Source organism: Diplotaxodon limnothrissa, linkage group LG4, assembly GCF_057381915.1.
Source record: "Diplotaxodon limnothrissa isolate DT_005_m linkage group LG4, D_limnothrissa_male_GT1.1, whole genome shotgun sequence".
NCBI classification, from domain to species: domain Eukaryota; kingdom Metazoa; phylum Chordata; class Actinopteri; order Cichliformes; family Cichlidae; genus Diplotaxodon; species Diplotaxodon limnothrissa.
Window position 1 is genome coordinate 12,657,400 of NC_140599.1, and position 24,261 is coordinate 12,681,660.

Sequence of the window (24,261 nt, forward strand, 5' to 3'; positions counted from 1 at the left end):
GTGTGAAAGCCTATTTAGTTGTGGGCCCTGGCCAGAAATACAACACCAGATTTAGCCCTGATTCCTTTGTCATTTTCACACTATAATGTATGTCTCTTCTGTCATTCGGCTGTTGCCGATCTACTATAAGCCTGTTGCATTGTTACGTTTTCTTGGCAAGTTGACACATAAATATTTATTATTATTTTTCACCTCTGCTTGAGTGCTGCAGGATGCTGCTGTACTCTGCCTTCATCATCTGTTTCATCATCTGTCAGCATGCTGTGTGGTTGTTTGTGTTGTCTGACTTGTGTGTTATGTTGTGTTTCTAGAGGGATATTACCTGCCATCCTCCCTGAGGCAGTCACCTCTCCACCCCCCGTCTGCTGCCTCCAATACCCCGTCCAGCTCCACACCCCCACAGAGGACATCCCGGGAAGGGGTGAGGGAAAGGTCTTATCGGGGAGAGAGGGATAGAGACAGGGAAAGGGAGCGGGAACGTTCAAGAGAGGAGCAGCGGCCGCAGAGCGTGGTGGACTTGACACAGGACGGGAGAGGTGAGGAGGACCGCAGGGTAGGCAGGGAACGGGAACGAGAGAAGGAAAAGGACCGGGACGCAGAAAGAGACAGAGATGGTTGGTCCTTCCATCTACACCAGCAAAAGTCACACTCCCAGCCTTCCACAGTGGAGCCCAGATCCAGGCTGTCATCTCCACAGACCTCCTTCCCTCCTGGTGGGGGTGGAGGAACAGGCAGGTTTCATGGACCAGAACCAGACAGAGGGAGTCGGGACGAGGATAGCGGCTCTCGACTCCACCATAACTCTAATGCGAATAACTCAAACCCTCATTCAGAGAGACATAGGAGGAATGACTCTGTAGCCACGTCAGCTGGAACCCTCCACATATCCTATGTCCTTCCTCCTGCTCTCCAGTCCTCAGCAGCTGGAGCACCCCACCTTTCCACAACCAGAGAGTCTGTCAGGGAGCAACGCATAAGCGCACCTACGTATGTGCCTTCTGTGGAGGTTTATGATGAGCAGGCGGGGCCGATCCAGATAGCATCACAAGCGCGCGACAACAAACACAGAGACAGAGAACGGGAGCGTGACAGAGACGTGGAGCATGAACGGGACAGAGAGAGGGAGAGCTACAGGTTTCATGAGAAGATCCTCATGGAGCATCCTCGGCTCTCCCACTCAGGCGATTTAAGCAATCAAAGAGAGGAAGGTTCTGTGATTTGTTCCAATGGTTCCGTTGGTAAACGAAGCCAGGACACATCCCTCTCCTCCATCCAATCAAGGTTCAGCCCAGAAACCAGGGACATCTCTAAACACTCAAACAGATTAGGCATAGAGCGATCTGCGGCAGAGCCCAAGTGGAATCCTATCAGTCCGGTGACCAAATACGCTACAAGTCACATGGCTGCTCTGGCAGCCCAACACACGCTTTCTTCTCCCCACAGCCAGCAGACACACACGCGAATGTCACAGTCCCCTCACACATCCCATCGACACAACAGCAACACACAATCGACCCACAGCCATTCCCCCCAAACACACTCCTCCCAGCACGGACACGGGCGTGCAAGCGAAGAGGGTAGTCAGAGACGCTACCTGGACCCATCGGCACTCTACCGACCAGGGGGTTCCAGCGGTGGAGAGCGTGGTGGGGGATTGGGTTCGGATTCTAAAGAGGTTTCGGCCATGCAGAGCCTGATCAAATACAGTGGAAACTTTGCTGCTGAAGGCCCTGGTTCCTCCAGGAACATCACGGACGGCAGAGGGCCCTTTGGTGGATTGGCGAACATTGGGATGGAAATCGAGAGGGAAAAGGAGAGGGAGAAAGAGAGAGAGCGAGAAAGGGAGAGGGATAGGATAGCAGTTGGCTCCGGTGGTTCAGGAGCATTAAGGATGCCTCAGCTGAAGAGAGAACAGGAGCGACCCGACAGTGCCCGCTCCTTTGGTCGGGAAGGTGAGGGCGAGGTGCGCCACCCTCCGGTTGGGATTGCTGTTGCTGTGGCTCGGCAGAGAGACAGCGGGGCCACCAGTAAACAGACGAGTGGGAGCTCAGACACACAGAGACCCCTGCTGCAAACCGCTATTAAAGGTCAGTACTTCTTTGGTCTTCTTCAGCTAAAAACTCCTTTTTTTTTTTTTTTTTCTTTTCCTGGTGACTGATAGACGTACAAATCTGAGTGCAAATTGCACTCAGTGTGGGTTTTAAAATACTTCCAGGAGTCACATTCACTGAACTGATAACACAATATTTTAAAGTTACTGGCAAGTTAAATCAAGCGTACTTAGAACATTGTTCAAATGTATTTGCTTGTGCTTGTGCTTTCAACTCTCCACTGTGGCTTCTCTCTGAATTGTTCTGCAGGGAACACAGATCCCTTCAGTTAAATGAACCAAGAGCAAATGATTCCTCATTTTGGTTTCTATGAATAATAGACGATTCATTTTCTCCCGCCTCAAAGTCATATTTCCTCAGCCCCCTGTTTGACACTGAGGTGTTCATGCGTGCAACATGATTTGAATGGTTAAAAACAACTCTCTCCCCCCCCCCCACACAATTTGACTAATTATGTCATAGGGTGCATTGCAATTCCTGCCATATTACACTCCATTCTTGGACGTCAAGGTCATTCAGCTCCAGTGCTCCCGCTCCATCTCCTTGTTTCTGTTTCTTTCTCAGCACCGTGTGTCATTGAGCTCTTTCTATCTTCCCACAGCTCGGCCTCACTCTCTCTCTTGCTCTTTTCATTGAGTTGAATATCTCTCTGCCTCCCCACCCTTCTTTCCTTTCAGAAAAGGGTTTTGTAGAGGTACTCCCCCCTTGTCCCACCTCTGGGCCCTCTACTCTTTCTCCACTCGTTCCCCCCCTCTGCATTAAACATGTCATTACAGAGCGCAGCTAAAAGCTACAAACAAGCCTTGAATTACAATAAGACCATGGCTGCGTTGCTAAGCAATGGATCAGTCTTGAGTGACTGTGTGTATATTAGGAATTGTGTGTATTTATGAGCTACTGTAGATGCACATGCAGTGCATCCCTGTTTGCGATTGGAGGGGGGGGGGGAGTTAGTCATTTCCTTCCTTGAGCAGATTGATTTGCTAATAGCCTCAGTCCCTCATGCTAGGAGGAGCTCTAAATAAACAGCAGAAGAATTACACTGGAAATAGATGGATGTGTAAATGGAAGGAAGCACGAAGTGGTCTAATGCCTTTGATCAATAGGTTGATGGACCGGAGGAGAAAAGTGTGTCAGGAAAGTAAGAAGAGTATGAGACAGATGGAAGCACAGCAATGAGGAATGTGGGGGAAGAAGAGGGGGCACGCAGTGTTTATCCCTGATACAGAAAGGATAGCATGTGGGGCCGGCTCCTTGTAACCTTGGTAACAGTGTAGAACCCTTTCCTGTGGAGCATGTCAGGGATTGTTAAAGTCTCTTGTCCTTTTATAGGCTACACACACACACACACACACACACACACACTCTCTCATGACTGAAAGGTTTGGCACACATGTATAAAACCTTCTGCTGCTTGGGGACCCTCAGTCAGCGTTGATGAGATGGAAAAGGGTTAATGGGAGAGAGGAGGAGACCCTCATGTTTATTCTGGGTTGCCCGCTTGAGTGCTGCTCCCCTTCCTCCTCTTTTCTTCCTCCTCAGTCTTTTGCCGTTGGCTCTCATAGTAAGCAGGATGGGTTTAAGGCCCTGTGTATGCAGTAGTAAGGCAGCGATGGCAGGTTCACGTGTCTCCTGCGGCACTAGACTAATAATTGATGCGAGCTGGCAGCTGGAGTGAGAGCCGTCGCTCCATTTCTGTGTGTGTTTGTACAGTTTGTGTGCACACACACTCTGTTTGGAGAATGAAGCTTAACATAATGATTTTTTTTGTAGCCTCTCTGCTCATTATGACATGCTGTGCCACCTTTAGTCGCTGTCACCTTGTATTTTTCCCCTTCTGTTCTCTGTTGTCACCCATCATGCTCAACTTTATAACCTGCCAGAGTTTCCTTTTTCATCCCTACTATAGACCAGAGAGATGTCCAATAGTAGAGTGCACTGTAGCAGGTAGCATAATATGGCTGTTATAGCCCATCATATTTTCTTCTATGGTGTAGTATCGAAGAAAATGTGATGATGAATCCTTTTCTCTCTTCCCGTCTTCCTGAATGTGTAGATGAAGAACGTGGAGAGGACCGTGCTCGCCACCACAATGACAGACTGCTGGCTGGCCGGCTCGAACGTGAGCAGGAGAAAGTGCTCAGGTGGGGAAGTAATTCAGCTATTGATTTTTTTTATTTTATTTTTTTTTTTTATTGTTAGTAACCCAGTTACTCATTAGTCATGAATCATGTTTAAACAAGTCTATTGGGCCACCTGCAGGTCTCTTCTTTAAACAATATTAAATTAAAATCGTAGCCTGTATATAAAGGGTGGAAGAATCAACTGTGTCACCTGTTGCTTTGTGACTTAAACTCTGTGGTTTTCACCACTTTGTGAGTTTGGTGCTACATGTGACCATATTTGCAGTGCAGAGTTCAAACTTATGAGCAAGCTCAGCTAACGAGCTGTATCCCGAACAGTCGACACAGACTCCTGCTAATTCCTGTGAAGGAACAAATAAGGGACTAGAATTTTTACTCACCAAAACTGGAGCACAGATTTAATTCCAGTAAAAATGCTAGTGAAGAGGTCCAGTTCAGCCACTCAGATTCGCTGATACAGCACAGAGCAGGTAGCCAGTTTGCATCTACCTGTCTGTCAAAGAAGTCATGTTCCTGTTAATGCAAAATTTTAAGCCTGAACAAAATCAAAATCTTACTGTGTACCGTTGTTATGAACGTGGTTAAAAATGTTTATGTAGCACACTGTAAACTGGTTTCTTTCTGCTGTAAAGTCGAATGCATTATGGGAGTCCACTGGGATTGACTCTTTTGGAGCTGTCCTTGAAACTGAAGTTTTTGGCATTTCCACTCTGCCTTCATTTCTCAGGGGTTGTCCCTTTATTAAACGGATTTTGTTTCCTTTTAGAGAGTCCAAGGAACTTGCAGAGTTTACTCAGATGCACCCTGCCCCACTATCTAGCGGCTTGACACCCAGTATGATGACATCCAGCCTCATGACCCCAAACCTTGTGGTCACTGGAGGGGCCGCTCTGGCAGGGGCAGGACGATGGCCTCCTGACCCCTCAACTTTGACCTCTCACTCGTGGATACCCCGGTCTGGAGCTCCCCCAGTCTGGCTCTCTGGCTCTCCATACAGTATGTAGATGTGCTTTTGTCTCACACTTTAGATTTTTCCTCAAACCCCTCGTAACATCGTTGAGGAACTCAGTTGTGTAACTGGCGATTTTAATAATTTTGTGCTTTATGTCAAGAGAAAAGTCAACAAAAGCTGAAATAATGAATCTTTTATTCAAGCTGCAGAAAATTAATAAAGACACATTGTTGATTGTGCTGCTTTTATTTTGACTGTTGTTTCAACATTTATTTATTTGTTTAGAGTAAACAATTATTTAACGGATTATTTGGAAGTAATCATACAGAAAGCCCTAGTTTACTTATTGTTTGCATTAAAAACAAAGTGGTAAACACATGTTACGTGTGTTACAGTCGCTTTGTTTGATGGAAACCTTACATGTTGGAGTTTTAAATAAGCTCCTTGAGCACTGAAGGAGACACCCAGATGTGGGACAGATAGCACAGCACGCCGTTAAAGGAATTAGCGGTTTTAACTCTGTATGCTTTTGCACTTTCAGAATCATTTCTATCTTACTGTCTGTCAGCGTTATAACACCTGGTGCTAAACGTAGAGCACACATGCTTTGTCTAGCTTTTCACACGTGGCTTTTCCTGATTGGTGTTGTCTGTCCGTCGAGCGGTTCAATCAGCAGCAGCCCCGTTGAGTCAAGTGCCGCAGACATTCCTGGTCTCTCCAGGACATTCCAGACCTCCTTCTTCCAACGCACACTGTCCAAAAATAACAGCACAGAGATGCAAACTCACTCACTCACTCACGTGTATGCTTGCATAAGCATGTAAGGTTTAAAAACATGCAACACTGAGACACATGGTCATGCAAAGCTCCCAAAGGGCCTTCTCTGTCTAGACACGGAGGACAAAAAACCCCCAAAAACAAAATACTCTCTCAAGCAGCTAAATTCAGTGCACGCTCCCACATGTGATTCCATTATGCTTTCACTGCAAGTATAAATACTGAATGAAGAATAGCACTGGGTAAATGTTGGATTCAGTTTGGCTTCTGTTGACTTTCTCTTCTTTTCATCTGACGTTTTTCGCACTTCTGCCTCCATTTTTTTCACCCTTTTATTCTCCCCCCCTCCTATTCAGGCCTGGGTCCCTCTTCACTCCACCAGACCCTCCCCCCAGGCTACCCACCCTCTCTGCCAGGCTCGATGCCCCCTCCCTACCAGTTTGCCAGAGATCCGCAGTCTGGACAGCTAATCGTCATCCAATCCGAACACCTGCCACACTATGGTAGGAAAGCTGTTGTCTTTGTAAAAGTGTCAGTGCAAGTTGGCTTCCGCCTTGCTCGAGCGAAAACAAAGGAGTACCACTTTTATACAGACAGATGTTACTGTTTGTACTTTCTGTAAACAAATGAAAATGGAAAATCACTCATGTTTCTCTGGCTTCATTTTATAATTTGCCATCAGCTGAGGCTATTCTTTGACCATAAGCCACCCTAAACCCTGTATCTGTGATCCTGTAGCAGTGCATTGTACTTCTTTTCCCCTTGTACATACTCAACTCAGTTTCAGTCGTTTTCCTTTACAGTTGAGTAACACCTAATGTGCATGGGGTAGTTATAGCAATGCAACAAGGCAACAGTTTTTATATTAAAACTACATCAGCTGGTTTCCTCAGTGCCCAAAAGCTACAAAAAGGACGTGGAGTATCACAGTAGTAAACAAACCCAAGTTCCAATAATTCTTTATCAAATTAAGAATATCCAAAAAAATATTTTTGTAAGTGGGGAAAAAACTGCTTTGTAAAAAGCAGAAACTTTGAATGGACATTTAATTTTACTTTCTCCTCATGGCTCTGGCTGCTGTTCTGCAGGTGGTGATGTACTGGAGCGTGGAGCCCCAGTGTGGTCGGGTGTGTACGGTACAACCAGCACTTTGCAGCATGCGGCCCAGCTGCAGCTCCTCTCTCAGCAGCAAATCCTCCGACAACACGAGCTACTCATGATTCAGCAGCACACAGCGCAGGTCCTGGAGCTACAGAGGAATGCACAGATAGCTGTGAGTGAACTTTGTGCTGTTAAGCACCTTCATGTCAACAAACACCATATTTAAAGACATTTCCATGAATATTACACATTGTACAATCCAGCTGTATGTAGACATAAGGCATAAACACAGCAAAACAATATTAGATTGGCTTGCAGTAGGGTTTTAGTTCCCTGCTTTGATTGCGCTTCCAAAAAGTAAAGATCAGTAAACAGCCATATCCTGCAGCTGCAAAAGAATACAGCCAGGAAAGTCTAAACAAAGCACATCCCACAATTCATATCCTGAGTCTGTCACATCATACACACACGGTGCGTGCGTCTGTCAGAAATATCTCCTCTCCTGTGTTGTAGGAGCGCCTAAAGGCCAGTGAGCACCGGCCAGAGATGGAAGACAAAGCAGACAAGCGTAACACTGACTCAAAGCCCAGACCCTCCTCAATTTCATCCCCGTCTCCCTCACCGGTGCTGCATCCCCGCAAACCTCCTCCTTCCTCTCGATCTCCAACCCCGTCGACATCGTCCCTAACCCCGCTGCCTCGGCTCCCCTCTCCAGTGACCACACTGAAGTCAGAGGAAGGTGGGCAGAGAGTACTGTCTCCGCCGAAGCCCCTGCCTCACCCGCCTTCACCCCGTTCAGCGTCTCCCCCCCCTTCCTCGCCACGGCGGCCTAAACAAGAGATGTCTGAAGAGGGGGAGGTGGGACAGAGGGAACAGAGAGAGGGGCAGAAACCGACCTCTGCACCCTTTCAAAGCATGTACGCCGGTGAGTCTGGAGCAACCTAACAAGTGTATAATGCAGCCATCTTTGCTTTTCATCATCATGTCAGCTAGAGTGGATACATAAGACTTTTATTTCACAGTAGTCCAAACATAAAGTGTCTTAAGCAATGAATTAATCAGACCTACCTCCTGATATCAGACAAATTTGCAGTTCTAACTTATATTTTTGTTTGCCTTTGTGACAGATCTCCCTCCAGGTTATCCTTACCAGTCCATCACGGCCCCATTTGGCTCACCTTTTCCTCCTTATCACATCCCAACACCCACAGGGGAAAATGCAGAAGCTGTCCCACCCCGTCGTGTCTGCTCTCCTGCTTTAGCTGCCCCTTTGCCCTCAGCCCATCTCCATTCAAGGCTTTTGGACACAGATATCATGCCTCAAAAGCTAGAGCAGTCAAAGTCGGCATCTTTCCTCAAACAGGAACCTGATGTGGAGCAGGGAAAGCTTGACATAACACCAGAGCCACTCGGACCTCTTCAGCAAAGCTGTAGTCCTGCCCAAGTCACCCAGGACAATGAAGACGACAGGGAACCCCCAAAGCCACAGCCTCAACCGTTACCTCTGCATGTCCCTAGTCCTCCACCACAACGAGCCAGAGGGCTGGAAATCAGGGAGGAAGAGAAGGAAGAAGGTCAAATCAAAATAGAAGTTTCAGCTTACTCATGTCTGACAGCATATTCTGAGCCTCCTACACTCACAGAAGCTGAACCTAAATCCAAGGTCATAAAGGATCCAGACCAAACACATTATGCAGAGTGCATCAGCACAGATTCAGACAGACAAGAACTGTCTCAGACATGTGCATCACTAGATCAAACCACCAGCGCTTCATGTGAACAGGAACAGCCAGACAGTCCAGTCATCTTGGATGCTCCGAGTCCAAAAGAAAGTCTGGTTGATCCTCCTCTCTATCCACTTCCTGCCCCTACCTCTCCACTTCCACTTGTCATCAGTTCAGAAGATCCCATGGCAGGGATGCTCGCCTTATTGACAGCTAGTGAGATCGTCCATCCTCTATCCATCACCCCACCTGCCCCAACACTCATACCACAGATTGAAAGCTGCAGCACTGCAGGACCTATGGAGATGGTGGCGCTGGAGGGGATGGCCCTGCTTAGCCAAATGGCTCAGCAAGAGTTAGAAAACAGCCATAAGGAGCAAGGTAAGCAGTTTCTAACAGATGTAATAAACAGCTATTTATATTTATGAACTCCTCTAATTTTAGTTTTTTCTGCATCCCATCCAGATGTGACATTAGAGGGTCTAGACTGTCTTCTTGAAGCAAGCAAACAAATCCTTCTGGAGGCCATAGAGAAACAATCCCACATTGATCTGCCCAGAACGCTGGACCCCAACAAGAAGTACAGCTGGCGGCAGAGGAAAGAGGAGCCGGTAAGATCAAGAAACGTGTGGCCCACAATTGAAAATGAGCCGGTTTAGGAAATGTTTCTCACCTCGTTGCCTCTCTTTGCAGCTGTACAGTAAACTGCCTCTGGATGTGTTGGACACAATGGAAGTGGAACTCCGTGTCCGCTTGGCTGAGCTGCAGAAGACTTATAAAGAGAAGCAGAGAGAGCTCAGCAAGCTCCAGAGACGCAGAGACAAGCGGTAATTTTTTTTTAACACTGCTTGCACACTTGCTGTAAGAGTCACTACTACGCGAAATAATCACAAAAGTGCGAAAAATGCTTCCATGCCTCCGCTCCTGGACTAACACACGCTTAAAATTGTTTTGTTGTGTCAGTGAGCGCCAGCTGCAGGAAGATGAGAGGTGCAGTCTGACCAGACGGGGTAGGGGGCGACCTAGAAAGAGGAAACACTTGGCCACACCTACCAAACTGGACAGCAGGCCTGGAAAGTGAGTGAACCCACAAATGTAATCTGCTGCTGGCTTTTGCCGTTTGTTCTCCTTTATGCATGCTTTTCTATATGCATATTCAGCAAAGGTGGATATTTCTGTCCCAGGGTGGGTAGGGCGGTGCAATACTCGGAGGATTCTGAAGCAGGGGAAGGACAAAGGAAGAAGTTCCGGGTGTCCAGAGAAGAAGAGGAGACAGAGGCAGGAAGTGGAGGCTTGAAAGTGAAAAAGAAGAAAAAGAAGAAGAGCTGGAATGACACGGAGCCATCTACCAGTCATCCGCTGGAGGTAGGCTACCTGGACGTGTATTTTTTTTGGCAGTAGGGTAATGAGACTGGTCTCGTATAATTAATGATGAGTCTATGGTGATGGTCTTAGGTGCTAAAGGCAAAGCGCGGCCTCCTATGTGAGCAGGAGCAGCTGGCGTCAGACCTCGACAGAGCGCTCTCTCTCTCGCAGCTCGGCTCTCTCGGTGCATCACGCAAATTCACCTCCAGCACGAAATCGGAGAAGTCGAAGAGCAAGTCTGTGGAAAGTCGACTCAAGGAGAGAGGAATCCACTCCTCGGTCAAAGCAGGAAAACACAAGATGGCTTCCGAGGCTTCTGCTTCAGACGCTGCCCGGAAAGTGAAAGGTCAGAAGAAGACAGCTTTGTTCTCTCCCATGAGATCAGAGCTCAGCAGCTGCTCTAACAGTGAGTACCTGGAGACAAAAAGTAGCTTCATGTGTCTTTTCCCCAACTGTCAACACAGCCTGAGTTATAGAGTGACCTACTTTTAGCTAATGCTGATACAGTGTCACCTTTTTATATAATTCATGGTTAGACTTGGAAAATTAAAAGTGCAGCACATACTCATGTTTTATGCCACTTACGTCATTTTACATTTGTCAGTCACTGGCTTCAGCACACAGAAAAGTGCTGTAGAGATGGGAGTTGGGTCTGAAGTGGTGGGAATTAGATTTGCATGTGCAAGACTTCCACAGATAAAGTGCATCAGAACCACTGAGAGCAATTTAAAGGTGCACATGTGGATCAGTTTCTGGGTGACCTGCTTGGTCACTCACTAATCTTGTCTTTTTTTGTCTGGCAATGATTTGCTTTCTTGCATTTTCCCCCATTTTCTTGACACATGCTCGTTGGTTAGATGGTGTAGAAAGTTAGATTATCTGCGGCTGACTAGTTCCAGATATGCTGGGCTTTGCTGCATTAGTTTAGAAAATAAAACATTAATCTCTGTGAGGCTGTGATATTGAAACCAAGCGGAAACTCTCTTTGTGTCTGAGTCTTTGTTTCCATCCTCATGACCTCATGAATGATTAACCGCACTCTCTCCACACCAGACTCCGATTCAGAGGAGCACACTTCTGCTCGAGGGGGCTGGCCCCCTCTCTCAGGGACGCGCTCCCACGGCAGCCTGCCCAGGAAGAGGCGGTCTACTTCATCGCCGACATCCCTGCTATCCAGTGAGAAATCTCTGAAGAAGAAACACAAGCACTTATCCCTACTGCTGGAGGAAGCGGGCCTCAGCTCCTCTGACGACTCCTTCGACCAAGGTTACTGACCAAATCTTAGAGCTATTCGCCGCTTGCTGTCGAGTCAGACATCACTGTGTCTTAGAGCTTGTGTCTTAGTTTGGTCTTCACTAAGGCAGCTTTTTTTGGGGTTTTTTTTATTAAGACTGTGCTTTTGCTTGACGATCTCTACCTCTCTCGCTGCTGGCCTCTCTGCAGAGTTGCCATATTTTTTTAAAACAAATGTTTACTTATTTCTACGGTGTTTTTTAATGCCTGGATTGCAAACTGTTTTGTAGCATTTGTACATTGAACATTTTGTGAATTGTGAATTTTTCACCCCCTCATAAAATTGTATTGCAGTTTGACATCTATAAGCTTTATTAAAGGTGTTGATTTGATTGCTACAGAATGCAAAGCGCCGTGGTCCTTGTGTCTGCTTCATCTGTCTGTCCGTCTCTGTCAGTACGTCCAGCTGCCCAAGTGCACCTCACACATCCTTTGAAGTGCTTTGTTCGTCAAATATCCCTGTGGATAGCTGGAAAATGGCTGTTCTGCTTAAGGGTTCACACTTGGAAAGCTAGAAGATGAATTCAGAGCACACAGAGCCCAGTCTGTTTGGACAGATAATTTCCTTGCTGCGCTTTTAAACGGTCATAAAATAGATGTGTAATGCTAGTGTTAGTTGTCGTGCTTCACTTTTGTTTTTAGACTAACGCTTCTTGAGCATGTGGCCTGGTGTTTGACGTTTTTGGGGGAAAAATGACCCAAGAGTGATTTTGGGATATTTGGACAATAGAGCTCCTCCTGTGTGTCTACTAAACCTTCAAATAACCCTTTTCCCTTTACGTTGCTGTCTTCGACACCTTGCTCTGTCCTCTCACCTTTGACCCCCACCCCCATCCCCTTCCTGCCCTACTCATGATGCTTTTAAGTGTCTCAGCCTGTTCCATGTGCTTGTGCTGCTGCTACTGCGACATTACAGAAGCTTGGCGAGGACTAGCGCAGCCTTGAGCCTACACTACCGCGCCATGGCCATTCTGCGCTGTGGCTAAAGCTTTGCTTAAGCTATACTGGGCTAAGGCCAGGCTACGTTACGGCTAGGCTCTCGCCGCTGCGCTGCCCTGCCCCACCCTGTCTGAGGCCACACCCCTGTCACCTGCTCTGTAAGTAGGATGTGCCCCTCCCTCAATTTTATTATTGACTAACATGGACTATGCTGAAATTGAAATGCCTACAGAGAATATTAACTTTTTGGGGGGGAGGGTTTTTTTTTTTTTTTTTTTTTATTGTTCACACAATTTGGAGCTCTAGCGGTAGCCATGGTTACCCCCACCTACCAAGTTAATGTCTACTGATGGCTTGTAAAAGTTTAAAGAGACACATTTGGTGTTGGTTTGGAACAGAGGATATAACCATGGATAATTAAACCACATAAGGGGCCTCACAGGGCTGTCCTCTCAGTGCCTGCTTGTCCTAACGTCTGTCTGCTACTGTTAACGCACCGTGGATTCACAGTACAACATGTGCACCAGATTTGGTTCCTAAAAGTAACTGTTAGAGCCTCGAAACAAGTCTTTAAATGTTTTCATTCTTGTCTCGAGCTGCAGTGAAAGTAAACTGTACAATTAATTGGGGTTAAAGCCTAAAAACCCTGCAGTGACCGGCAGGTATGCTCCAGGGAAACCTGACAGCACAGTCACCTCTGATTCTTCTTAGAACTGAGGCTTTGAACACAAAAATCCAGAACCACTTGATTTTCAGCCTAGTGATGAGTTTCCTTTCCCTAACATTTTTTTTATAGTTCTGTGCTTTAGCATCACTTAAATCCCAAAGTTATAGCCTTTTAATAATTTTACAGCTCTTAAATGTACTGTGTATCCACCCTCCATGTTAACACTAACCCCCTCTGTTCATGAACTGCTAACTGCCAGCTACATGCAGCTAACAGCCACTATGCTACACTCTGAGTGTGTGTGTCTCTTTGTGTGCTCTTCTGGCTTGTCAGAGGAGGAGGAGCAGCTTTTATTTTATTTCCATGATGTTTTTGAGTGTTTTTATTTTTCCAATAATAAATAATATCCCAGTCAGCTCACGCGGGTCTTACTGACTTTGTGGGGACCTTTAATCTGTTTCACCACTTACATTATGGGGACATAACTACTTAATGGGACCTCATGATGCAATGAATACATTTGAAAGTAAAGTGATGTTTTCAGGATAGGTTTAGGTTGGGATTAGGTTCAGGCAAGCTACAGCTAAGGTTATACGAGATTTCCAGTGTAAGTCAATATAACGTCCTCTGAAATCAGCTGTGGTGTGTGTGTGTGTGGGGCTCAGATGCATGTTTATGGTTGATTTTTCTTGCTGTTGCTTTCTCGTGCAGCTTTACATAAAGGCGGGCTGCGGCAGTTCAGACAGTGGATCTCCTCTCTCTCCACTGTTGTTTCTCTCCCGCCTACACGTGTGTGTGTGTTTATGTGTACTTGTGTAGACACATAGTTAAAGATCCAGGCTGCTGCAATAGCGGTGTTATTTCTTTTGTTAATTAGCCCTCTCTGTGGTGCACTCTCTCTGCAACAGTAGGAAGCGATCTGACCTTTGGTCCAGACCTCCTGCCGTGAACACATTTGTCTCTGAGCTGGAAATCTTTTCTCTGATGCAGAAACCTCCGAGGACGAGGAAGAGTCGGATTCAGACAACGACCCCGGTTGTGAGGAGAGCGGGCTGGGTCTGCTGGCCAGGTTTGCGGCGAGTGCGCTCCCTGTCAGCTCGGCCTCTTTGAGCCTCCACCACGACAGCAAACACTGCAGCAGGCAAAGCACTCTGGGTAAAAGATCTTACACACAAATGAGCTGTGAACTGATGTGCCTTCTCTCTCCTTTTGTTTTAATGCAGACAGACCCGGTTCACTCTGCTTAAACTGATTTCACACATTCCCCCGATGGCCTTTAACTCTATTGTGGTTTTTTTGTGGTTGAGCAGATTCACCACCTGAGCATTCGTTCAGGATTTTCTTATTGATTGAAGGTTAAATTTTAATTCATTTCTAATTGTCACAGCAAGGGTGTGTGTAACGATTCACCCTTATGTATTAGTTTCAAACTGATCAATACTCCTATTCACAGAGTTATTGATTTCAGGCAATCTACCACTTCAGTTCGTTAATGACTGGATGTTTATGGGAGGAGTCTAGTTTTATGCATGTGCGAGAGATACATAGGAAGAGTTTTTACCATCATATGACCCTCTCCTCACCTCCTACAGGTTCAACAGAGTGTGAGTGGTCAGACTCTGGCTCGGACGTGCGGTTAAGGAAGTTCCCTTCTCTGCTGCACGGAAAACGCTCCGCCCCCGAGCTCCCCCTTTTGCCACCAGCGACCCGCCGCGTTGACCAGAGTAGCCCCACCAAGCGAGACGAGGCGCTGCAAGTCAAACGCAAACCTCTGCCCAAATTACGCCCTACGCCTCGCTCACCCCGGAGATTTAGTTTAGACCTCGCCAGCAGCTCTGGGTTCGGAGGTTTCAGCGAGGATGAGGGCTGGAACCGCCGACGCAGCGAGAGGATTTTTCTCCACGATGCCACGGTTTCAGCCTCCACCCCTTCCACCAGTCAGAGCTCCTCGTCCTCCTCCACCAGCTCAGCCCCACCGCTCACACCGAAGGCCGTCTCCAGACCGAAGCCCACTCAGCCCAGCAGAGACGGGAAAGACGTGGTGAAAGTATGTCAAGAAGTCACTGAGCTGTTACCGGCTCAGACTGAACAGCAAAATCACACCTTTTCCCCCTCTCTTCTCACTCCACATCTTTTCTACTATCTTTTCGCCCCCTTGTTCAGACTCCTGCTCCCTCGCATCCTTTTTTTCTATTGCAATGTTTGCTAGTGTGTGTGTTTAGGAGTGTATGTCAGAGCGCCAGCAGGGTTTCCTTTACTTCAGTCATTGCAGCACTCCCCTGCTGTCTGTGGCGTGTTGCTGACAAGAAAGGACGACTGCAGGCGGCTTGGATGCACCCCTCCCCCCCGTGTGTGTGTGTGTGTGTGTGTGTGTGTGTGTGTGTGTGTGTGTACACAATGTGATTCTGCCCAACAGAGCCTCGGTGACATAATTTATTCATATGCATGTTTTTAACTGTGTTGTAAAAACAGAAAAAGAAGCTGAAGGACTCTCCTCTGCCTGTGAGCCCGTCCACTCTGTGCAGTCCAGTCACAGACAGCCCTGCACCGCTGAGCCTCAGCCTGGCACGTAAGAGTCAACCAAAACCCAAGACCAAAGCCAGAGAGGTCAGTATGATGATAAATTTGCTGCAAAGATGCAAACTTAATTATGCTGACAAGGACAAAGCCAGATCTTTAAAGTTATTGGACCTAATAGTGCAAAAGGTACTTTGAGGCTTGGTGTGTGTGTGTGTGTGTGTGTGTGTGTGTGTGTTTGTACAGTATCAAAAGGTCTTCAGAAACAAACTAATAGCTTGTGTTGGATTTAACACTTTTGTTTTGTTACTGAGGGGAAAGAGTAAACCTAATTGTGTGATTTCTGCCAAAGTGTTGTATTTCTCACCATCTGCCGCCAGACAAAACTTGAGTTTGCCTTGGAAAAGGAAGCAGAAGTGTGTGCAGGGCTCTTTGTGCTGGTGGAGATCGTTTATTCGACAGCATAAGTGTTGTAATATGCTACTGTTTGTGTGTGAAAAGTTCATTTGTGGTGTGTCAGCCTGGTGATTTGGTGGAGTGCCACAAGTCAACATTAAGTAGAAAAGCCACTGTGTCGCAGGGGGAATCACTCTTGTTCCACAATAATTTGATTGTAAGGAAAATAACATCATCACGGTTTTTTGGGAATCTAATCAAATCTGCTTGTTTGTGTTGCAGCCTTCCAGGGGTGCGGTGAGCCGGCTGATGGAGAGCATGGCGGCAGACGAAGACTTCGAACACAACCAAGACAGCAGCTTCAGCGAGGACGAACTCCTCCCAGCACGAAGCAGCAGTGTGTCAGAGAGTGCCTCGACTCCCGGTCAGTGCCCGCAGACTCGAACCTCAGATTGTCACACATGCTAAAATGATAGCATGTATATTTATTACTGTTTGGGGTGGTGTTGTGTTCAGCTCCAGTGCAGTGTGTGCTAGATAAGGACTCTCTGGTGGACGGACTCAGAGTATTGATCCCGATGGACGACCAGCTACTGTATGCAGGACATGTGAACACTGTACACTCCCCTGACATGTGAGTACGCATTAGCAGACTTGTAAGTAGAGGGAAAAACATGTGACACGTTTGAACACCTTCTTAGCTTAGCATAAAAGTTTGAAGCGAGCTTTCTCAGTAAAAGTTGTAAACACAAGAAAAGCCTAAAAGTTCATGCTGTCCATCACGTTTTCCAAAGTCGTCCAGTGGCCCGAATTGGGATCTTTACCAGGCCAATTTTTGCCCTCAGGCCTTATGTTTGACAGCCCCTGCTTTAACCACACACATGCATTCACACAAACATGGAAAAACATGACATTTCACTGATGAATTTTTGACCCACTCCCACTGTCGACATGAAATTTCACATCTGTGTTAATTTGGATCCTGTATGGTTATGTTAGACAGATATTTTTGACCCTGTGGTTGTTCTTGCTACAAATAAGTACCACCAAAACCACATTTTGCCACAATGACACTCACACAAAGTGAAAACAATAGTAAAGAGAGTGGGTTCCTCTATCTGCTACACTTCAAGCTCTATCAAGATATGGCCTAAGCTCTGGTTCTGACAAAGAGACCACTCACACTACCAAGAACGCTGCTGTGGCTCAGGAGACTGTCTGACAGTGTTGTTTAAAGCAATGACCCTTGCTCGATGACCCCAAGCTTTTGACCAACTCCCCTTTTCCCACAGATACAGTGTGGTGGTGGAGGGGGAGCGAGGAAACCGACCGCACATCTACTGCTTGGAACAACTACTCCAGGAGGCTGTGAGTATCTATGTGAAATATGTGAGGTGTAAAGAGTAGCAAAAATAAAAGTATTGTGTTCATATGCAAAGGGAAGTATGAAATAGTTTGATGCTTTAGCTTGCCATATAAGAGTTCCTACTTCTGTGTGTACAGATCATTGATGTGAAGCCTCCATCCGTGCGCTATCTCCCTGAGGGCACCCGCATCGCTGCCTACTGGAGCCAGCAGTACCGCTGTCTTTACCCCGGCACTGTTGTCAACGGTGCGACAAGAGCACAAACAGCCACCACTTCAATGATAGGATTCATAAGCAAGTTACATTGTTGCCAGCAGCACAAACAAATGCAAACGATCTTAGCAGAGCTGCACTTTCATTGTAGGGATGTTACTGTCTTGGAGATTGTAAAGGAAACGTAACTGGTCTGGATTCTGTTCTTGACTTCAGATCGAAACATGCTACATCAGCCCTTTTTAATCTAATCTAACCAGATACAATCGTTCCTGCTGACCTGCGCATTTTCGTTTCTTCCAAACAGGAAGTTCAGACATCGATGAGAATGACGATCTCATCACGGTGGAGTTTGACGATGGCGACACGGGCCGCATCCCTCTCTCACACATCAGACTGCTGCCGCCAGACTACAAGATCCACTGTGAGCACGAAATATGCACACAACACAGTGTGAAAGGTTTAGCACCAGAGACACTCAGATTAGTCTTGGAGAATGAGAAGGGGGAGTAAAGGGGAGCAGTGAGAAAAACGGGGACCATGAAGCACATTGCTCCCTAAAAAAACTGAACATATTTAATGATCACTGAGTCCTAATCCCCGTGTTTCTCTTTGGGAACTTGTAATAAGCAAGGTGCTTCCAACACTTCCTGAGGGGATGAAGACAGTAGAGTGTATGCTCATACATAACAGTATCCTAAACATCTTAGCCCAGTTTGCACATTGCAGACAACCAACATGAGCCCCCAGCCCCCTGAAATCTCCTGCATTCATTATTAAAAGTGTGAAAAGCACAAACTTTAAACCCTTGTCTTCTTCTGTAAAGGTGCCGAACCATCCCCGGCTCTGCTCGTGGCCAGCTGTTCCAGGAGGAGGGTCCGCAAATGCAGCAAAGAGGGTAAAGAGGCGGGAGCAAAGCCAGAGGAGACCACACCCAAGATCAAGGGAAAACCTGGTCGCAAACCCAAACCCAAACCAGGTGAGCCAAACAAAGTACTAATACCATCACATTGTCTCGAACTCCTCAACTTTCTGCTTTACTCTGATAGAAAACTTTTATTCCCAAAGCTGAATGTCTCTGCGTACATTTTTACATGCTTGAGACTTTTTGTTTATCAGAGATAATAACAGAAACACTTCTGTGTGGTTTCTTTCTGCATTTATGAGAGAGGCCACTTTCGATGAGTCACGTTTTTAAAACAACAGAACCAGCAAAAATAGCTTGAGGTTCAGAAGTGTCAGACATCTCTAGTTTGACCATGTGTGTCATCTCTGATGTCAGTTTAATGAATTTACTGAAACTGCTGCTGTGCTGTTCTGTGAAGCTCGCAGCCTGTAGCTTTAACTGTAATAAAAAGCACACCGCTTGTCCGATTTGCTGACGCTGCCACGTTTTGACTGGGTAAGCAGTTCTTAGATGTAATATTTTCATTTTAGAAACGTTTGCTTGCTGATCTGTCTACTCTGCTCAGCATGACGAGCTGCAGACCACAAAAGTCACGAAGCCACACAATGGAAATGTCAGCAAATGCGGAGTAAAGCAGGAAATAAAATTACATTTGTATTGTTTTTCCTCTTTTCCCCACAGAGAGCTCCATGAACTCAGACGGTCGCGAGAAAGCTGATCCTCCACCTTCCTCCACCCAGCCAGTTGAAAGACCCCAGGCTCCAGCCAAGCCCGCCCAGGAGCGACCCTCCTCTGTCCAGAAACCAGCTCAGGAGAAACCCCGCCCTGCATCCCGGCCAACACTGGGAACCCAAACAAAACCAGGCCGAAAGAGCTCCGCTACATCCCCAACAAGCAGCCCTACGCTTTCCAGTCCAGTGCCCAGGAAGAGCAGTCCGGCGCAGCCTCCAGCTTCTAAAGCAGCTCGTTCTCTCCCTCCCTCGCTCTACCCCTCCACCTACGGTAAGGTCCTGACTGTGGATCTGTACAGCGAGCCAAACCTCAGCTCGTACAACAGCCAGCGCAGAGAGAGGGAGAATAACAGCAATGTCAGTCCTACTGCAAACAGGCCAATGTCTAGGCCCAGTATAACTGCTTCGTCTACTGCATCCAAGCCTGCTGCGTCATCCACACCCAGACCTACTTCTAGTTCCTCGCCTAAAACCAAACCCTCCTCAGACCATCACAGCAGCTCTAGACCCAGCCTAAGCTCGGGACTCATGCCCAGCCCCATTTCTAGGCTGTCAGCAGGCAAAACCAGCTCTTCTCTGACTCCCAGACCTTCATCATCATCTTCAATATCGTCATCCTCGGCTCCCAGACCTAAAATCAAGATGCCGTCCGACCAGCTGTCGTCCAGGCCGAGCTCCATCTCCAGGCCCAAGACCAGCTCTGGGCAGGGTGATGTGAGGCGGAAGTCTCTCTCCGCAGAGCCCCTCGTGAAGCTTGACCACGAAGGAGTCACCTCCCCTAAAACTAAGAAGACGAAGGCTCTGATGTTGCTGGAAGGTCGTGAAGTTAGGCGAGACCACACCCCCATTAGCACAGCCACAGCCAATCAAAAGCTACTAAAGCCTAAAGTGAGAGCTCCGGGTAGTGAGACTGGTGTGCCAGACAAGGACTCAACCTACAAAGCTCCAATGATGGCTAAGGAGAAGGCAGACAGTCGTGGAGGTAGAGGACAGGAGGTGGACACAAGAGAGGAGAAAGGTAAAAAGGAGGAGAAAAAGGAGGTGGAGAAGAGGGAGGGAAGAAAGATGAAAGAGGAATCTCAGAGCAGCAGCAGCTCAGACTCGGAGGAAGAAGGAGAGAAAGGGAAAATCAAGAAGAAGAAGAAGAAATGCACCTCAAGCTGCTCTTCATCGTCTTCATCCTGCTCTGGTTCTTCCTCATCTTCTTCCTCATCGTCATCTTCATCATCATCTTCGTCGACTGACGACGACTCCTGCAGCTCAGATGAAGAGAGGACTCCTACACCTCCACCAGCCTCAGTCCAGAAGCCTCCAGAACAAGATAAACCTAAAGAAGAAGCAAAAGAAGAAGAAGAGGAGGAAGAGGAGGTGAAGAAAGAGGTTGAGGTGAAAATGGAGGAGGAAGAACTGTCTCCACCACCGCAGTCTCCCTCCCCTTCAACCTCTCCAACAGCTGCTGCTCCTGCTCCCTCTAAACCGGCTAAGCCAGCCACCGGAAAGGGCTCCGGACAAAGGGGTCGTCCTCCAAAACCAAAGCCCAGTGGAGGAGAGGGGAAAGCGGGGAGGCCAAAGAGGAGAGAGGGGGTCCACCTTCCCACGACTAAGGAGCTGGCTAAACGTCAGAGGCTTCCAAGTGTGGAGAACAGGCCCAAAATTTCAGCTTTCCTTCCTGCACGACAGCTCTGGAAGTGGTTTGGGAAACCCACTCAGGTGAGGAGAAAAATCTTTTTCTATCATGTAGGAAAAAAATTAATGAAATGTAGATATCGCTCTTTTCACTCTGTGACCAACATGTCCTTTGTGGCCCCTCCAGAGACGCGGTATGAAGGGCAAGGCAAAGAAGCTCTTCTACAAAGCCATTGTGCGTGGCAGAGAAATGATCCGCATCGGGGACTGTGCAGTGTTCCTGTCCGCCGGCCGCCCCAACCTGCCCTTCATCGGTCGCATCCAGAGCATGTGGGAGTCCTGGGGCAGCAACATGGTGGTCAGGGTCAACTGGTTCTATCATCCAGAGGAGACGAACCCCGGCAAGAAACTCACAGACAAGAAGGTAGAAGTTTGTGCTCAACACTGATCAAAGGTTTATAAAGAAAGACAGCGTTAATGTACTACACTTTTTTTCTTTTCTTTTTTATATAGAGGTTTATAAAAATGTGTAAGTGTTTGAGGAGCTTCCAGCTTTGTGTCCTAAGTGTAAGATTGCTTCCTCTGCAGAACTGGGATCAGATATGCGGTCAGTCTTTACCAGCAGCTCTGCACTCTTCCATCCAGAGGAAAGACTTTATGGAGGTGAGGAAAAGTTTTATCTCTGAACTTCAGACTTCATATTCTACTGCTGCTTATTCCAGTATGGGCAAACTGACAAAGTGTACTTAAATGGATTCACAACCAGGAAAAATACAACTGAATACAGCCATAAATAATCCTGTTGGTTGGAAAAGGAAAACTTCATACAGTGTTCTTTCTTATTTGTAATAAAATAACTTTCTATAAAAAAAAATTCACTACTATTTGGTCTTGCTACATGTTTTGCATGCTAGTCTTGAGCCACTGCCGATCTGTATTAGCCAGAACACAATGTTTAACACCAGCTGTAATCCCAAAGCTAGTCCATTTTAGCTAGCATGCTAACACTAACTTTCTTTGCTACCTCACTGTAACTGAGAGATCAATAATAATCGTTTTTTTAGGACAAAATAAAATGGCACTAGAAAGAAAAGACAAGTTATATAATAACTCACCGTCACGGCAGATGGCTCCCCCTCCCTGAGCTGGGTCCTCTAGGAGGCTTCTTCCTGTCAAAAGGGAGTTTCTCCTTCCCGCTGTCACAAAATACTTGCTCAAACGGTCTGATTGTTAAGGTTTTCTCTCTATTATTGTAGAGTCTTAACCCTTAAGTCTAGCATGAGCCACTGCTGAACTCAATAACGGACAAGTATTTGATTCTTGGGCTCTTAGCTGTAGAAGTAGTGGCTCGTTTTCTTCAGTCAGGGTGATGAGCCTTTGTTGTTATTTACCATTTATGTGTTAGTGTTGACTTGTCTGATGAATGTGGGCTACAAAAGCAGTAAACACAGCCTGTGTCTGTCGCAGCGCGCCCTCTACCAGTCGTCTCACAGCGACGAGAACGACGTGCAGACGGTCAGCCACAAGTGCCTGGTGGTGAGCGTGGAGGAGTACGAGCAGATGACCCACACTCGCCGCTACGCCGACAGCGAGGACCTCTACTACTTGGCCGGCACCTACGAACCCACCACGGGGATGATCTTCAACACCGATGGAGTTCCAGTCATCTGCTAAAAAAAAAAAGAAAAGAGAAACTCACTACGAGTTGATAAAACCAAATTGTGACCCGGCTTACTTTGGACCTCACTGGGAAGGAGTCAGTACCCAACCTGTCAAATCACTGATTTTCACTGGCGGTGGATCTTTTCACAGACTCCATGAACAGAACTGCTCTGAAACACTTTAAGTAAAACAAAAAAAAGCAAAAAATTAAGAAGACAGTCATGAACAGCTACTACTACAGAAACTGGAGACACTATGTAGACAGTATTAGAAGAAACGCGTCTCTTGAAACATTTGCACACACGAACGTCATGAACACGCTTCTGTTTTCCTTGTTGTGTTCATGGGAAAGCTTTTCAAACACGCATGAACACTTCGGTCTCCTTTTACAAGTAAATGCACCCTGTCTAAAGAGACACACGTACGCTCACACGTGCACAAAAGCAATGTAAATACAGACGCCATGTGACACAGTTATATAGAGGACAATAATGAGTGTTTTTATTTTCATCTAATAGATTTATGTCCAAGTACTTTTTTTCTAAAGAGGTAAACAGTCAAGAAGCTTTAATGAACTGTGAATGAAGATGCAGGAGATGCAGGCCTGTGTCAGTCTGTCCACCCCCAAACCTGCCCCCCACCCACCCACACACGCTCCGGCTAAACGGACAGACGGACCCCGCTGGTGTGATGTTGTGATTATGTTGCTGTGGTGATGTTACAGTCATGTTACAGTTATATAAATGTATCTACAGAACAGCAGGAGCGACAGACAAAGAGAGAAGGAGATGCACAGAGAGAGGTAGACTCCTCCTTACCAGAGAGCACCTAAAAAAAAAAACACTTAAAAATCTATCTGTCTTTAATTTAAACGCCCCTCCTCCTTCCACACAATCCCCCTTGACAATCCTAACTTGGGCAGACAAAACTGCCCGTGTGCTTCTAAAAACTTCCTGCTCCCTCAGAGACTCAGGCTAAAGAGAGAGGAAGGATCTTGTACTATTAAAAGCACTTCTCATTTTCATCTTTGAGCTCCTTGTTTTTAAAGAGGGGGGGAGACGAAAAATCCACCCCGAAAACACGCAAACACTAGAAAACAAAAGCAGCTGCTGTGGAAGTGTGCTGCATTTTGTTGTTTGCCCGCTTTGTTTCAACGCTTGGAGAAGTGGACCCCAAAGGAGGCGCAGACATGAGATGTGGTGCCTTAAAGGCCTGTCTGGATATTTTTTTTTTTTAAATAAAAGCATCCTGGGAAATGTAGGCCACCTCTCTTTTTACTTTACAAACAAAACGGGTAACCAAGAAAAAAATAAACCACAACACTTGATGAAAAAGGAGATCTGTGAATGTACTGCACGATATAAGCTAATGTATCAGCAGTGCAGGATTCCCAATGGGTGGATTTTTTTCCCTCCTCCTTTGTTTTTTTTTGGTTTTGTTTTTTTATTTAGGGTTGTGAGCGCTGCAGCCGGTCTGAGAAGCATCAAGGTCATGCCTCTGATATTCGCCATGGAGCTGCCAGCTCGTTAGATCAACATAATTCAGTTTTAACACTCCTCTTCCGCAGTCTGCAGCGTTTGCAACCTCCAAATGTCCTGCGCTTGGATGCATCTTATTTTATTTTTTACTTTTGCTTCCGCTGTTTTATGGATGTTCATCGTTTTAGCCTCTTTAATCACATTTTGCCCTCCAAGCAATCATCTTTAACAAGAGTGCACTTTGAATGAGCTCCGCTGCAGAGGAGAGTCTTGTATGTTTTCTTAAAGTATT

General features: G+C 46.7%; 1 protein-coding gene across 3 annotated transcripts in view; it reads left to right on the forward strand.

Annotated features, from left to right (window-relative positions):
• The window catches only part of tnrc18 (trinucleotide repeat containing 18), a 43,459-nt gene extending 19,736 nt beyond the window's left edge, over window positions 1–23,723 (forward strand). For 2 of the 3 annotated variants that reach the window (XM_085351474.1, XM_085351475.1), the window contains exons 5-30: window positions 312–2,087; window positions 4,168–4,255; window positions 5,022–5,251; window positions 6,341–6,487; window positions 7,073–7,257; window positions 7,599–8,010; window positions 8,213–9,190; window positions 9,275–9,420; window positions 9,503–9,636; window positions 9,773–9,886; window positions 9,994–10,174; window positions 10,265–10,580; window positions 11,228–11,440; window positions 14,064–14,228; window positions 14,666–15,120; window positions 15,546–15,680; window positions 16,269–16,410; window positions 16,503–16,620; window positions 17,279–17,354; window positions 17,490–17,650; window positions 17,877–17,989; window positions 18,392–18,544; window positions 19,154–20,913; window positions 21,017–21,253; window positions 21,418–21,492; window positions 22,297–23,723. In XM_085351474.1, coding sequence (XP_085207600.1) covers window positions 312–2,087; window positions 4,168–4,255; window positions 5,022–5,251; window positions 6,341–6,487; window positions 7,073–7,257; window positions 7,599–8,010; window positions 8,213–9,190; window positions 9,275–9,420; window positions 9,503–9,636; window positions 9,773–9,886; window positions 9,994–10,174; window positions 10,265–10,580; window positions 11,228–11,440; window positions 14,064–14,228; window positions 14,666–15,120; window positions 15,546–15,680; window positions 16,269–16,410; window positions 16,503–16,620; window positions 17,279–17,354; window positions 17,490–17,650; window positions 17,877–17,989; window positions 18,392–18,544; window positions 19,154–20,913; window positions 21,017–21,253; window positions 21,418–21,492; window positions 22,297–22,503 — 8,717 coding nt within the window. In that variant the 3' untranslated portion in view covers window positions 22,504–23,723. Of the gene's footprint in view, window positions 1–311; window positions 2,088–4,167; window positions 4,256–5,021; window positions 5,252–6,340; window positions 6,488–7,072; window positions 7,258–7,598; window positions 8,011–8,212; window positions 9,191–9,274; window positions 9,421–9,502; window positions 9,637–9,772; window positions 9,887–9,993; window positions 10,175–10,264; window positions 10,581–11,227; window positions 11,441–14,063; window positions 14,229–14,665; window positions 15,121–15,545; window positions 15,681–16,268; window positions 16,411–16,502; window positions 16,621–17,278; window positions 17,355–17,489; window positions 17,651–17,872; window positions 17,990–18,391; window positions 18,545–19,153; window positions 20,914–21,016; window positions 21,254–21,417; window positions 21,493–22,296 lie in introns of all 3 variants that reach the window. The other variant, XM_085351476.1, reaches the window with a different exon arrangement.
• The last annotated feature ends 538 nt before the right edge of the window (window positions 23,724–24,261 follow it).